At 40.5% G+C, this 16,979-nt stretch overlaps 1 protein-coding gene across 1 annotated transcript; it reads right to left on the reverse strand.

Moving 5' to 3' along the window:
- Positions 1 to 1,749: 1,749 nt before the first annotated feature.
- On the reverse strand, positions 1,750 to 16,741 carry PENK (proenkephalin). Its single transcript, XM_044294839.1, has 3 exons — positions 16,441 to 16,741; positions 15,884 to 16,024; positions 1,750 to 2,680 (listed from the first exon to the last, which is right to left on the reverse strand). The coding sequence occupies exons 1-3, from the start codon at positions 16,444 to 16,446 to the stop codon at positions 2,039 to 2,041; spliced, it is 789 nt and encodes a 262-aa protein (XP_044150774.1). The 5' UTR covers positions 16,447 to 16,741; the 3' UTR covers positions 1,750 to 2,038.
- Between the last annotated feature and the right edge of the window lie 238 nt (positions 16,742 to 16,979).

Below are 16,979 nucleotides of genomic sequence, written 5' to 3' on the forward strand. Positions count from 1 at the left end.
ACATTTGCTTTGTGACTAAATAATTTGCCACAGAGCAAATTTTTGGGTAAAATTCGGTGAGTCGAACTTTTCAATAATTTGCTCATCTCTAGTAATAAGCCACTGGAACACAGGATTGATAGTTGCTGAAAGGGACTATGTAAATTTTCCATTAAGGCTGGGACTATAAGGAGACGTTGGCCGCACCACATGATGTATGGCCAAAGATCGTAGTGTACCTCTATAACTGAGGTAAGTGAAGTGTAGTTGCAACTCACAAGTTGCTGTGCAGTGATGGTCAGTTCGCAGTGTTCGCCAGCGAACACATGCTGGCTGCCATCTTTAGTAAGGTAGACTCACCCGTCCGGCGATGCACAAGTAAGCCCTTACCTGTGCATGTGCCGGGAGCCGGTCTGAAATCAAATGCAGTCCCCGGGAGCAGGCAGTTCCTCATTTACGTACATCAGTTGTGATGCACACGTTTTTGACCATGGGATGTGTACTGCAGCCAGTCTGCTTGTAATCACAAGACTAACAATGATCTACTAATTATCAACAATAACAACATCTAGGGCCACACGGTGCGTATTACTTGTGGATATTCTACACAGATCTTTGTGCGTAAAATCGACTGCGTAAAACAATACCAGCTAATTAGATGGAAATTTTCAGCCCATAAAGTCATCTGCAGTTTAGAAAATTCGCAATATGTAAATATTTTGTGCAGATTTCACCATTTGCAATCCAAAGAGTAAGATCTGGAGTAAATTCACGTCAATATTCAATGGCAAAATCTGCTATAACACCTGCAGCTTTTAGTGGAGATGCAGTGAAATCTGTATGAAAATACGCACAATAAATCTGTATAAACTACACTGCTGTGTGCATGCACCCTAACTGATTTTCTCATATATTAAAGAGGTTGTGCCATAAACTACTTTTCACTCTAAAGTTAATTTTCATCGAGTACTCTAACTCCCATTCTGTCTGTTGTCTGTCTATACATCCATCCAACTTGTAACTGACACTGGACATAGTGTACTGGTTATTGAAGGGGAGGAAAGGAAGTGCTGTGAGCATGTGTGACCTTTATTAGAAGGCTGCACTACAGGACGTAGCCAATAGCGTCACATGACACAATGGTAGGCTAATAACTTTAGAATAACACAGTTTTGCTAAATGGTGGTATTTGGCGAAAGTTATATAACAGCGGTGTATGTTGGGTGGGATACATTTATATTAGTGACACAAACCCTTTAATTTAGATGATACTAAATGATCTTTACAAATATTGCCAGTTTAAATGCTGGAAAAAATGAGTGATAAAAGATCCAACTATGATAAAAAATTGTTTGGGCGTGCATAGATGTATCATTCTCGTTAAATGGCGCTCATCTGACATTTACAATATATATGCTACTACAATTGACCTTGTGTTCAAACAAGGCCTATTTATATGGGGTACAGACGAAGCAGTCACACCCAGGCCCTGGTACTTAAAGGATCCCAAAGGTCACCCTGCTGCAGAAGAAGACACCAGTATTAAATAGTGCATGGTAGATGAGAGAGAAGCCTGTTCCAGATTTTGCACTGGGGTCCCAGAACTTCAGGTTGCACCTCTGCATTTAATGATTTTAGTATATCTAGGATGATTGTTATGGTGGAAATGTAGTTTGTCAGTGGTACAAAAAAATTACTATATGTAAATGCAGCTTCAGGAACAATATGTGCTCATAACCTGTAGAGATACAAATGACAAACCATAAACTGTGCAGATAAGATGAATAATTTATTTATATACAGTAAGTAAGCATTGGTAGATGTATTCTGTTTAAAAGAAAAAATACAGTAGCAAAAATAGTTTCAACGTAATACCTACAGTATAAACTTAAGTGTGACAAACTGATTCTGTGGTTGAGTTATAAAGAACACAGAGCTGGTGTAACAGATTACAAGTTGCATTGATAACTAAGACAGTAAAAAACTGTACAGTGCAGGCAACACATTACAATAAGACATGGTCAATGAGGCAGTCTTTTTCAATAATTGGATAAGGGGGTTAAAATCTCATAAATCCTCCATATCTCTTATCCATTTCTGGAATTTCTTTGGAATAGCTTTCACCATCTTCATCTGAAGGGAGAAGAGAATCTGCAAAGCGCCTCATGAAACCTCCATATCTTTTCTGGTAGTCTTGCCACCATTCTGGCCGACCAACTCTTCTCATAAAGCCTCCATATCGCTTCTGTAATTCTCTTCCTTCATCTTCAGTGTCTGAGCTTCTTCTGTAATCTCTCATGAAGCCCCCATATCTTTTGTTGACCTCTCCTGGCGTCTCACTGTTGTTGTCACGGTAAAGACCAGACTCAGGATCCCCAACAGTGCCCAGAAGCTCTCTCAAGAGATCTGAAGTATCACTGTCATACTCTTTCTTCATAAAACCTCCATATTTCTTAGCAAGAATTTCTCCACCGTTGGATTCCTCTTCTGGTTCGACATGGTACAACTCATCCATTTTCTTTTTCATGAAGCCACCATATCTTTTCATAAAACCTCCATACTTTTTGGCAAGTAAATGGGTATCAATGCCTTGTTCTTTGTCTGCCTCTTGAGAGTTATCTTTGGCAGTTTGGAGAAGCTCTTTGCAGGTACCCCATGCTTTAGCTGTTGGCAGCTTGCCCTCACATTCTAACGTGCAAGCCTGAAATAAAAGGAAAAAATAGGTTAACACAAAATAGTCCTTTCCCATTTTATATTTGAAGATTAATATTAACTCAACCCAATATTGTGAAAGGTTAGCTATAACTTTAGTGGTCTTTGTGTAAGATGCATACAGGAACGTTGCCTACAGCAATGATGGCCAAATTCAGTCCTCAGTATTTACCAACCGTGTATGATTTTCAGTTGTCTTTACTGACTGTTTCACAGGAGGTTACTGACTACAGTGTATTGAAGGATCTTGAGGACCAAGTTTGTCCACCACTGGCTTAAATTGTGAAAGAAAGTACTGTATATATGATACTACATATGCACAATACAATATACCACATCTAATGCAGTCATGTTGGTTTAACCCACTACCTGTTCATTGATACATTGGGAAAGATTTATCAAAAATAGAAAAAGTGGAGACTCTGCTCATATCAACCATGCATATTTCAGCTCTCATTTTCAGAGATGATGTTGGTACTTATGGGCAAGTTCACCTTTCCTTTGTACTAGTGCATGGTAGCACTCTTCCAAAAACAGTACCACACCTATGGGTTGTGTCTAGTACTGCAGCCCAGCTCTATTTAAGTGAATAAGACTAAGTTGCAATACCACACGCAACCTTTGGACAGGTGTGACACTGAAAGACAACATTCATGTTTTTCTAATCCTGGCCAACCCTTTTAGGCATGTTGCACACTAGCGAGTCCATTGTGGGAATCACTCTTCATGTGTGAGCGTAATCCTCCATTCTGGGAGCGCAGGGCATTATACTGATTTATAATGCTATGTGCCTCTTCTTGACCTTACTGATACAGAATCATAGCGACATAAAGCTGTCAGTATGATCATGTATCAGTAAGGTCAAGCAGAAGCACACACCATAATAAAGCACACACCATAATAAATTCTCTCCTGCAAGTCCAGCACGGCAGATCACTCTTACATGCAGAGAGTGATTCCCGCAATGGACTCACTCTTGTGAAACAGCCCTTAATGGGAAAATATCACCAGGGAAATCACTGCAAGCATAATACCATGGCAGGGCAAAGCGAGATGACTATGCGGGAATCTGGTCCTGTCAATCAAGAAGGAAAGGGAGGTGCTGACAGAGGAATTAGGAAGAATATGGATGCACAGCGTGGCTTGTGTCCACCCTCGGTGCATTTAACTGCTCATTCGCATATGGCTTAAAGTATATTTTCTCCAGAATGAAGCAACAGATCTCTTAGTGAAAGGTATCATCATATACAGCTAGGCTAGCCCCACAAGGAATTTTGACTGGTTTAGCAATGAATTGCCTGGAGACAGATTCCATTTAACTTCTCTTGCTGTTACACATCTAAGAAGAAGCAAACAATATTTTAACATTTATCCTAATGAAAAGAGATCACTTTTAACTTTCTTGTTATATTTACTGTGTTATCTCTTTTCTCTATGGTAGAATTTTCTTTGATGAAAGATTTATTAAATCATAAAGTTTAAACTCTGAGCCTCATGTCCTATTAAACACTTTCATATGCCATTCTAAAAAGCATTGTGACATATCATTTTCATATGCTTTTTGAAGAATTAAACAAGCCTGAAGCGGAACTATTCCCTGTTTTTAAAATAAATTCATCTTTTAGAATTAACATTACCCTGATATTACATTCTACAAGAAAGCTTAAAAGGAACAGATTATAAAAAAAATTATAAAAACTGCCCAAGTAACCCTCATGTTAATATACTATATACTTGTCTATATCGCCACAGGTAGAAATACAGAAAGGGAAAAAAAGTAAATCTCTTTTAGACGTTAAAATCGTATCATAACTCTGTCAGCAAGAGTTGTTTCAGAGACATCAATGTGCCATTCCATCTCAAGTAGATGAACAGCTGCAATTTATATCCATTGAGACATAGCCAGCCACTGATTTATATCAGTACGTCCAGTACTGAAAAACCTGCACAGCTTTCGGAACTGCTCCAGCTAAGGAAAGAAAGTCAGTTCCTAATGTACCTGGGGCGACTAATATCGATTTTGGTTCACTGGAGTAAACCAACCAGTCAAATGAGATGTAGCTAGAACATCTGCACTTTGATGGATTCTGTCACGTAAATCTTTACTTTGTATTCAGTAACGTTACGGTTTTTATTTGGAAGCGACTCTGGTGCTGGACTAGTTGATATTTTGGAGGCTCTTAGACTCCAGTTGTCTGTGCATGTGGAGACTTTCCTGCAGCAGGAGTGGTGATAACATTTCTGTGTTCTACTTCTTTTTAAAGTGTCCATACACCTTCAAAAGCTATTGACTGAATGCTCGTTTGGCTGATGGCTTTACCTCCTGAATACCCCATACACATGCATGCCTGGCCAATGTGTATATGTTTTCAATGGGGAGAGAGAAGAAAGCCACTGCTAGACAACTCTATTGGCAACTAATCTCCTGACAAACCAAAAGGATCAGGAGTTGAAATTTAAAGGGCCCAATCCTTTTCTCTGGCATCTTCTGTTGGGGCAAAGAGTTGGAAAGTCATCATATTGGTTCCTCCAACATTACTCTAATATGTATTGGAGCCTTTAGACAATATTGGTGGAATAGAGCCCATATCAAAGATTGATATGGGACACCCTTCCGATGCTACACCTCAAACGACCTAAGAGGACTTGATGGTTGGTTGCTCCTATCTCCTTTCCATGATACTTGAGTTGATTTCTCCTTTACTAACACTGACGCTGGGTTCAGACCTGAGCGTACTTGAACGTACGCTCTGTATGCGCGATTGTACGGGCGTTTGCAATCGCGCATACAGAGACAAGTGAACGCCCATTGTCGCGCGTTCCCGCTGAAGTCTATGTACGGGAAAGCGCGACAAGACGCCCCAAAGAAGCTCCTGTACTTCTTGGGGCATCGAGCGTTTTACAGCGCGATCGTACGCGCTGTAAAACGCTCAGGTGAGAACCATTCCCATAGGGAATCATTGGTTCTTACCTGTTGAGCGTTTTACAGCGCGTAGGAACGAGCTGTAAAACGCTCAGGTCTGAACCCAGCCTGAAGCTGAAAATTTACACCAGGGCACAGGAGTCTTTAGCTACTCTTCCGCCTCTCATTTTCACAGTGGGTAGTGAGATTACTTCTATATGCAGTGATGTACAACGACTCTGCTCCAGTCCTTGTCGTCAACTAGGAGGACTGGGAAAGCGTTTTCTGATGCCATCACTTCTAGTAGTCGTGTCCACAGGTTTCTATAAAAGCTTTCTACTATGTATCAATGTCCATGGAACAATCGAATGTGAACTGTGTACTGTAACGGCAGAAAGTCAAACACATACAACAGGAGAAAAAAATTGCTGTAGTTAAAAAGGTAAATGAAACTATCCTACAGAAATTATTTATTAATTCTTTAAGGTTGATAGGATGCAGAGGAAAAGAGACTTTCAGAAAAATATTGTCGGAAATATAGTAAAGTTCACATTTAATATTAGAAAATTGTCGCGGCCCATGGTGTACGTTGTGACACTGTTGCCACACTTGTGGTTGCCCGCGGCAATGTGTTGCTGTAAGAGCATGCAGAGGCAGTGTCTCGGCCTTCTGGGTGATTGCCGTGACATGGTTGCCATGCATGCTGTTGCCGGTGGTTACGTGTTTGGTATGCTTGTGTGTGCACTTCCACTTTAAGTTGTAGCCTCCCTCTGTCTGGTGCTGTAAGGGTTAACTCCCTGACTGGGTGTGGTCACTTGGCTTTTATCTTCTGTGGTTTCCTGGCTGGAGTCAGTTGTACTTCAGCTGGAGTGGTGCTGGAGCTCAGCTCCAGTCCAGGGTGTTCCATCTGTCCAGTGAGGGCCACTCTTGTGGTCATTAATGTTATCCCGGTGTTATCCTTCCCTTCCTGTCCCCATTTGTATGGAGTGGGTTATGTTCAGGGTGTTTGTATGTCTAGTTTGGTGTTACATGTCTGGTGGTGTTTGGTGTCCAACATGTTTACTAGACATTCCCCTGTCTCATGTTTATTGCAGCTATGGGAGTCCTGGGTTCCTGTGTGGTTTGTGGTGTGTGCTGTGTCCTTTAATGTTGGTGTGGACAGCAGCACTAGTGCACGGGTTCCAGTCAGTATCTGTGGCAGGTGTGTGTTATTGGTTTCGTTTACCTGCCATCTCCTTATGCTGTAAGTGTTCCCCTCTCCTTGCAGCCTGGCCTCAGATAGAGAGTCCTGTTCCTCCATGACTGGGATGAACAGGTCGTCTCTTCCCTGCTCCTTGGTGAGGGATTACCAGGGCGACTTAGGGTCTCTAGGAATCCAGAGTATGAGTCGTCCTACCATCGGGGTTCGCTCATACGGTGAGGAGTCAGGGAGAGGATTAGGAGGTGACCTGCTCCCTTATTACTCCTTTTGGCCAGGCTGATCCCCTTTTTACCCTTTGACACCGCACGGTGGGGGGTTTCCCCCACTCCCCACCGTGACAGTATGACCACAAAGGCTCCTTGCTTGGAGCCTTCGGAAGAGTGCCCAGCATGTGTCGCCTGCCATTTTCTGGCGCACATGCTTATCCTCCAGAGGGAGGGTGAAAGGTGAGACGCTGTTAACAGTGCGGTTCCCTGTTACAGTTGGTTGCAGTTGGTGTGAACCGTCACTTGTGTTTGCGTTTCTCCTCGTCGATTTCTCAGTGGTTCAGGTGCTTGTGTTGTGTGCTGGATGCATTCCTTTGGTATACTGGCTGTGTGCTGGTTGGGGATGCATGCTGGCAGCGACCTGGTGTGAACCGTGTCTGAGGTGGACGCAGTGTTCAGTGCAGTTTCTCTGGGCTGTTTCGTGGCTGGTGCCCTGGTTTCTGTGTGTTGCTCCAGGGCCTGGCGGCAGTCTTAGAGAGACATCATTGCTCCTTGGTGAAGGATTACCAGGCAGACTTAGGGTCTCTAGGAATCCAGAGTATGAGTCGTCTACCATCGGGGTCCGCTCATACGGTGAGGAGTCAGGGAGAGGATTAGGGATGCTGTAGGAGATGACCTGCTCCCTTATTACTCCTTTTGGCCAGGCTGATCCCTTTTTACCCTTTGACACCGCACGGTGGGGGGTTTGCCCCACTCCCCACCGTGACAGAAATTGTTCATATGAAGAAGGTTTGTGTACATTTACACCAACCTTGAGGATTTTTACAGTTTATACACTGCATAATGGACACAATTTAATCAGCAAGCTGAAAAACAACCATGTAATGACGTTTGAAACACTAAGCTGGAAAACATTATACGGCTATAGGACTAATCACTCTGTATCTGGGTATAGGCAGGGGCGTAACTACCATAGCAGCAGACCATGCGACTGCTATGGGGCCCAGGGCAAGAGGGGGCCCAGTCTTAGTTGGGATTATCCCCTCTTCTAGTAGAGGTAAAAAACTTAGTCAGGACTCCGCCCTCCAAAGGAACAACTTTTAGCAAATAAAGCAGTGGCAAAATGGCCCAAGGGTCATTGAAAGGGGTTTAGGCAGAAGCCCTTCTGTCCTGTGTGGGCGGCCCTGGTTTGATCCTTGCTATGGGCCCCTTACTTTATCTATGTACGCCACTGGGTATAAGTTATTGATGGAGCAACTGCCAGTGTAAATTAATAGATTATCTGCATAGTGACTTACACTACAGAATCTGTTATTGTAATCTAAACAATAACTACCATAATATAATATAATACGCAGGACCAATGACTGAATTCACTGCCCTATCCAAGTACTGTATCTAAAAACCATTACCAAGGCAGAGAGGCTTGTGCTCATCTCCTACCTTTTGACAACCACATGCCCAGTAACCCCTCCTCTAGTTACACCACTGGACATGCATACTTTCTAAATAAACACACAGAGGAATAAATAAAAAGCCAGGCAGCAATACTTGTCACAAGGGTGGAGGATTTTGGTACATATTTCAAGTAAGTCATACTAGATGAAATTTAGTGACCATGATTCTAGTTAGTTTTGATGAAAATGTACCTCTGATTATAAACAACTTATCAGAAATAAATAGTAGGAGAGAAGATAACTACGTAATACATGTTATTAAAGAACAATGCCTCCTCCACTTCTCCACTGATCAGTCTCATTTTCTCATCCCCACCTCCTTAAACGTTCACTCATTCTCAATCTACTGATCAAATCGGTCACCAGACAGAAGATGGCTTTTCAACTTCACTGTGAGATCAGGTTATTGATCTAAAATGACAGGTTATTGACTATAAAGAGGAGCAGCTGCAGAGTGGGTTATATATAGACAGAGAGACTCACAAAGATTTTGCATCTGGCTCACGTAAGTTCTATCTCACACCAGGGCTGGATGGACAGCAACAATGCTCAATACTGTATTTAATTGACTTCATGGAACTGATGCTTCTGAGAGTGTGTGAGAGATTGGGGATCAGGAACTCCTCTTCTCTATGTTTGCCTTGTATGACATCAAAGCAGCTAGCCTCCTGCTCCTGTTGCTCCTAACACCTCTGCTCTCCACAGCCCTTTTATGAAGCAGTATTAGGGTTCATGCACACAACGAATGAAGACCCGCTCTGTAGTGCTTTTGTGGGATTACGTGCCTCTGTTCCGCACTACTCCTTTCAAATTGAATGGGTCCGCATCCGTTATATGATGTCCACATGGCCGGTGCCCGTACATTGTGGGCCGACCAGCAGCCATGAGCCCTGAGCTTGATCTCCTAGTGAACCTGGAAAGTCATCTCCTCTCTGCAGACAGACTTGATCAGTGAATTCATAGTTGGAGAGCAAGGCATTTTCTCTAATAAGAAATATTAAATAGTATATATATATATATATATATATATATATACATATACATACACATACACATACACAGTGAGGAACAGAAGTATTTTGCAAGTTCTCCCACTTAGAAATCACGGAGGGGTCTGAAATTCACATTGTAGGTGCATTCCCTATCTGAGAGACAGAATAAATAAAAAAAATCTGGAAATCACATTGTATGATTTTTAAAGAATTTATTTGTGTTGCACTGCTGAACAAAAGTATTTGAACACCTGAGAAAATCTGTGTTAATATTTGGTACAGAAGCCTTTGTTTGCAATTACAGAGGTCAAATGTTTCCCGTAGTTCTTGGCCAGGTTTGCACACACTGCAACAGGGATTTTGGCCCACTCCTCCACACAGATCTCCTCTAGATCTGTCAGGTTTTGGGGCTGTCGCTGAGCAACACAGAGTTTCAGCTCCCTCCAAAGATGTTCTATTGGATTTAGGTCTGCAGACTGGCTAGACTCCTCTAGAACCTTGATATGCTTATTACGGAGCCACTCCTTGGTTATCCTGGATTTGTGCTTCGGGTCGTTGTCATGTTTAAAGACCCAGCCACAACCCATCTTCAATGTCCTGACTGAAGGAAGGAGGTTGTTCAAAATCTCACAATAAATGGCCCCATTCATCCTCTCCTTATTACAGTGCAGTCGTCCTGTCCCCTTCCCAGAAAAGCACACAGAAAGCATGATGTTACCACCCCCATGCTTCACAGTAGGGATGGTGTTCTTGGGATGCAACTCATCCTTCTTTTTCCTCCAAACACGACGAATGAAGTTTAGACCAAAAAGTTCTACTTTGGTCTCATCTGACCACATGACTTTTTCCCATGCCTCCTCTGGATCATCCAGATGGTCATTGGCAAACTTCAGACGGGCCTGGACATGTGATGACTTGAGCAGGGGAACCTTCCGTGCAATGCATGATTTGAAACCATGACGGCGTAGTGTTCTACTGACAGTGTCCTTTGAAACTGTGGTCTTAGCTCTCTTCATGTCATTGATCAGCTCCTCCCTTGTAGTTATGGGCTGATTCCTCACCTTTCTTATCATCAGTGATACTCCACGAGGTGAAATCTTGCATAGAGCCCCAGTCCGAGGGAGACTGACAGTCATCTTTAGCCTCTTCCATTTTCTAACAATTGCTCCAACAGTTGATCTATTTTCACCAAGCTGCTTGGCAATTGCCCCGTAGCCCTTTCCAGCCTTGTGGAGGTCCACAATTTTGTCTCTGGTGTCTTTTGACAGCTCTTTGGTCTTGCCCATGGTAGTAGTTGGTGTCTGACTGACTGTGGGGTAGACAGGTGTCTTTAAAGAGCTCAGACAGGTGCTACTAAGTTAGAATAATAAGTGGAGTAGAGGTGGACTTTTTAAAGGCACAGTAACAGGTCTTTGAGAGCCAGAATTCTTGCTGTTTCTCAGGTGTTCAAATACTTATGTTCAGCAGTGCAAGACAAATAAATTCTTTAAAAATCATACAATGTGATTTCCTGATTTCTTTTATTTTTTATTTTGTCTCTCGGAGTGGGAATGCACCTACAATGTGAATTTCAGACCCCTCCATGATTTCTAAGTGGGAGAACTTGCAAAATCGCAGGGTGTTCAAATACTTCTGTTCTTCACTGTAATTATTAATATACATAAATATTGTAACAAAATGAATAGTTACCAAGTAGCGGCTTGAGCTCTGTTATTAAAAATAAGGGCTAATAAAGCATTTCCATGCTTGCCACCTGGCAGTTGAGATCCAGTACTAGATCTTGGATTAAATTGTATATATTTTTATTACAATTTATTATGTTGTTCAGTGATAGCGTAGCCTTTTTAGTGATTAAACAATAAAGTAAAAGAAAACTTTTAAAGCTGAATATATCTTTATTATTTAAAATGTGTTACCCTGATGCTTTGTAGCTGGATAGTTTATTCAAACATCTTTCATGAAGAACATAGGGCTTAACAACAAATTGGAACACATTTATATCTCAGACCTGAGGTTGTCACAATTCTACTACGATTAAAGAAGGCAACTTATTCTGTTTCTATTGCATCTAATTTCGTAGCACTGATATTATTCTTATCTGAAGGGAGATTAGTACCGTAATTACAAAGCTAGACTAGAAAGATCAAGTTTGGCGTTCCTCCTCCACAAAATAATATATTTGAATCCTTGTATTCTCAAATCTATATAGGTAATTGCTGTTCAGTGGCAGCCCTGCCCTCTACTATGCAAATTGAGCCTGCAGTCAAAACAATATGTATCCCTGTTATTACAACAATTTTTAAACTCTTCTTCATGGGTTGTGCCTGGTATGGTAGCTTGGCCTATTCACTTGATTGAAGTTGAGCTGCCACTGAGAGAGCTGGCACTTTTCCTGAAAAAAGAAAAAATGCTATCCCTCAGCTGAAGGGATTCTGTGTTATTTTTGGAAATAGAAAGACTGGTGAAGATTGGTATTTTATTAGCCAGTCACAAACCATTCTTTGAGTAAACTGTGCCAAATTTATCAAGAGGTGCACAGAAAGACAGAACGTGAATTCTACTGCTACGAGCAGGCACAGATTTGTGCAAAAATGTTCATTATTTTCTTTGGCTTTGCAAATAATAAATCTGTTTGAAATGTGCTGGCCACGCCCCATTTAACCACACCCACTTTTAATGGCATTTTGGTGAGTAGTGAGAGTCAAGAAAGGTCATTAATTTTAGAGGAAATATGACATGCTAAAATGTATGGATTTGGATGTTATGAATGTTAGAATGTACACAAACCCTTAATGTTTTCATACATAAATGTTTGCTGCTTAGGTCTTTTGTCTACTTTTTCTAATGGTTCAGATTTTATTTCCCTAATATATATATATATATTCAAGTAGTTTTTCATTGCTCTGGGATATGAACATCTGCTCTATGGATACAGTTGCTGCATGACAACCCAGGGCACTGAAAAGACACACATTTGTGTGTTATTTTTATAATTTAAGGCTCATAGTGTAGAACCAAAATACAAGGATTCTATCTATCTATTTTATATCTATCAATCCAATATCTATCTAATATCTAGCTATTTATCTTATATCTATCTAATTACTAGCAATCCAATATCTATCAATACGATATCTATATATGCAATATTTTGTCAATATCTATCTATTTCATATCTATTCATGCAATATTAATCTAATATCTATCAATCCAATATATATCTAATATCTAGCTATCTATCTAATATCTATCAATCCAATACCTATCCAATATTTATCTATTAAATATACATCAATCCAATATCTTTTCAATATCTATCTATCAGTCTATACAATATCTATCTATCTATCTATCTATCTATCTATCTATCTATCTATCCATCCATCCATCTCTCTATCAATCTATACAATGTCCATCCATCTATCCAAATAACAAAGTTTTGTGCTGTGTAGATTACTGAATGTAGCCACTTAATTTGCCACATATCCTCTGATTGAGATGCATGTAATGGTACGGCAGCATCTGGCTATCTTGGCTCATTCAGATGAGTGATTTTCCCGTCTAGGTGCCTCCTAACTGTAGGACAGCACATGGACTGAACCCTGACCAAATGGGCAATGGGCCAAGTCACACGTCCAGTTTTATCACTGACCATCAGAGAAAATTGCACAATGTACTATTCTGTCCGATTTTTACTCTAGATTCAGTTATTCAAGTCAATGGGTCTGTGAAAAAAGTGCGTGGCCCGTTTTTCACAGATGGTTTTTAGGAAGTTGGGAGGGCGTTTAAAATGTATTTTTTTATGAGCTTGAAAAATGGATGATATACCGATGCCACAAAGGACACAGTTGGAGATCAAATTGATTTAAGATGAGTGTAAAATCATCAGTTTTTAGGGGACAGAATACAGACGAGTTTTTCGTCTGAGTGACCCCTTATGAGGATAAAAGGGTGAAGGTGATGAAGTCTTTGATACAAGTCTAATACGTCACTTTTTAATTCATCAATCACTTAAAGGGTTAGTCTACCTTCTGGTACAAGGAATTTTCAGAAGACAACCTTGAGGAAGCTCATATGTTGGACACTTGATGGCGGAGTGGCCCTTTATAATGAATATTTGCGTATTGTTTCCTAAATACATTTTTGGTGTCATTTTTAGACAAAGGTTGAATTGTATTAATAATGGATCACATTGGGTAAATTAGAGAATGTATGTTCTAATAGACTGCTGGTTGATTTTTTAGGGGCTCCAGACGCCCCTCAATTGCAGACATCAATCTCTGCCATGATTAGGCTTGTGACTGAATTGCGACACACTTTTACATGCAAATAAAACGAAACAAAAATCCAACAGATTGATGCGTGCTGCATTCATTGAATGAGATAATCTATGTGAGCGTTAGTATTTGAAGGTACATTAATCATACTAGTGATGTGATCTCATTCGGGTTAATGTACTGTTATGGCAAATTACTATGCTGGCTCATCAGAATCGACCCATTATAGAAACTAAGGTTTGTCTGTCAGGAGAGAGAAATATTTAGGGTGAGGTACAAGTGTAGCAAAGCAAATGGATACAATCTTTGTTTGTTATGTTTGATATTGATGATAATGAAGATTATTCTTCCATTAAAACCTAGTTTTTTTCAATGTAAAAAAATAAAAAAATGACACCATGTGTACATCCACGAGAAAGGTCTGCCCTCCAGCTCTGTGTGATCTGTATTTTAGCCAGATCACTGTCTAATGTAGGAAAAGGGAAATGTTATCAGGATCTACACAATGGTATTGCTACAGGGCAGCTCTGCCCATCAGAAGAAGTCATTATCAGCAGAAGGCAGAAACCTCGCTTTAGTGCACCCTGCCCCGAGCTTATATAGCAATAGCCATGACAGGAACTGTTTAACTGTTACATAGGACAGCTGAAAGACGACATATGTCCATCAAGTACAACCATGGGGTGGGAGAGGATTTAGATGAAGGGGACAGGTAAATATCATAATCATAGAGATTCTAAAACAGTAATGGTTTTATAGTCATTTTAATGAGAAGATTTCTCATCGTCATTTATTATACTTGCATAGGAACTAGGACCGAGTGTGTAGCAGAGCTGACTTTGTCATAGGGTTATTGTTATCTCAGGATGTATTTGTGGTTTTTCAGCACTCAACTTGAAGACTTGTTGCAGTGCTCAAAAATGTAAACTTGAATGACAAACTCAGCACTGCTACATCTGCTGTTGTCTTTTGACCTCCTATCTAGAGTGATGTGTTTTCTATATACATGCAGACATAAAAGGGAATCTCTACATTTATTGAAAATGGTGTCTCTGTCATAAAACCGTGAATAACGGAATGACAAGTGAGGTTTTATTCTACCGCTACAACAATAGCTAAAGATGAATGAAATATCCATTTTTCCACTTATCCAGTTATTTAATACTTGGAATAGTTCTATAGTTAATACGGTTGAAAAAAGACATAAGTCCATTATGTTCAACCAAGGGATAAATGTGCAGATTAATTATGAACAGTGATATAGACTCATTTTAAGTTTAGTTATACTTTTAATGAAAATCTAAACTAAAGCTATTGCTTAATCATTATATCGCACATGTCAATGTGTCATGACGCGTGCGCCAAGTGTACAGCAGTCATACCGTATGTAATAGTCATTACATTCCTTCAGAAAATCCATTGTGATGTATTATTTAGCCAGTATGTATACGACTACACAAACTAATCTGCTCTGTCTATCTAAGCCATCTTCTATACATTACATTGCTTTACCTATAATAGCCAGTTAAAGGGGTCTTTTTATTTGGGGTCCTTCCCAACCTTCTACTTCAGAGAATGTCAATAAATCTTGCAGTCAAATCTTACAAGTTTTCAAATCTCTGACTTGCTTAGGTTATAATTATCATCTTCTATTCCTCAGTCACTTGGACGCTGCTCTCAAGATGATAGCATGCATCTGTATGATCTGATCCACATCATAAGTATTTCAAACAACGCACTGACAACCAGAGAACCCACCCTACATCTATGTAACTCTAGACCTCTTTCAATTATTACAGGTTTTAGGATTAAAAGAGTAAACTAATCCACCTCCCTGAGAACCATAGGGGAAGGAAGTGTTCTACAGTGAAGGTGCTTTGGGTCTGAGATGGTGGTAGATTGTTAACCCCACTGATGACACAGACTGATGTGAGGGACTACAGAGCAAGTACATCAGTAGTATTATATAGAGATATAACAGGCTGCAATCATTAATATCTATGCTACATCATGTATGAACCACCTTAAGATGACTTCTATCTAATGAAAGCCTCTGACACGAGTATGAGCATTGCTGCTGTCCAAGGTGCTGGACTGCTACCTGAGCACTAGTTTCCCTAGCATCCATGTATACAGTGCATAGCAGTAAAAACTTACCAAAGAGTTGACTTCAGTTGCTTGTCCCATATGATAAGCACAAGAAGTACAGTCCTTGCTGCAGTCTGCTTGGACTGCCACAGCAAGATATGTGGTTACAGCCAGGACCACACAGCAGTATCTAGTAACCAGCGCCATTGACTGTAATAGGAAAGGGGAGAATGATCAATACATAAAACTATACTACAAACTTAAAATAGAATTATAGAAAGCTTGCAATAGAATGGTCTTCATTAAAATTGTCTTTATTCATTATACTGTAACCTGAAAATAGTTAACATACTCACTACATCTAACTGTTGCATTTATATATACCACCAATACCTTGATGCATAAATCGTGTCATCCTCTTTATTGCTCTATACATAAATTTGATTCAATGTTATGTATGTGAAATATTCTAAAAAATCCTAAAAGGAAAAAGAAAGCTTAGAATAGGAAGCTGAGGTACCAGCATTGCAGAAGATACATAGCAAGTACCAATGAATAGTGTACAACTATCCTGAACTATCCCAAAACTATAAGGTTAAAAGGGTTTCTACTAGTATGAGACTTACCTGCATGGCAGTGCTGAAGGTGATCCACAGCTCTTTCAGTAAACTAGACTGAGGGCAAGCTGAGAAGGTTTCTAGTGCCTGATGACAAGCAGAGGTGGAGAGGAGTAGCCCAGGTTGCAATGTGGCAGCAGCAAGCCTTGCAGTCACCTTTTGTAGACTAGTGAGAGAGCTGCAATAGGCTCCCCAGCTCCCTGCTCCTCTGCAGAGCCTTGTGTGTGGTTGGAGGCTTGTTAGAACAATCCCAGAGCTGGGCTACTTTATAATTACTTAAAAAAGAGAGCAGGGAGCTTCCCCCAATAGCCTGTAGGCTCCTTCTGACGCCACTGCTACGTTTCCTGCTCCTTGTCCCATAGCTTATTATAATTAAGCACAGTCATGATCACCATCAGCACTTCTGGGGGAGGAAAGTCAGTCTAGATAAGTGGGGGGTGTATGGGGGGATTGATCTACATTTATAAAATAATCCAATGCTTGTTGAATATCTAATGACTGCATAGACTACATAGACAGCATCCACAATCAGTTACTGTACATACAGA

This window comes from Bufo gargarizans, chromosome 5 (assembly GCF_014858855.1).
Source record: "Bufo gargarizans isolate SCDJY-AF-19 chromosome 5, ASM1485885v1, whole genome shotgun sequence".
In the NCBI taxonomy this organism is placed as follows: domain Eukaryota; kingdom Metazoa; phylum Chordata; class Amphibia; order Anura; family Bufonidae; genus Bufo; species Bufo gargarizans.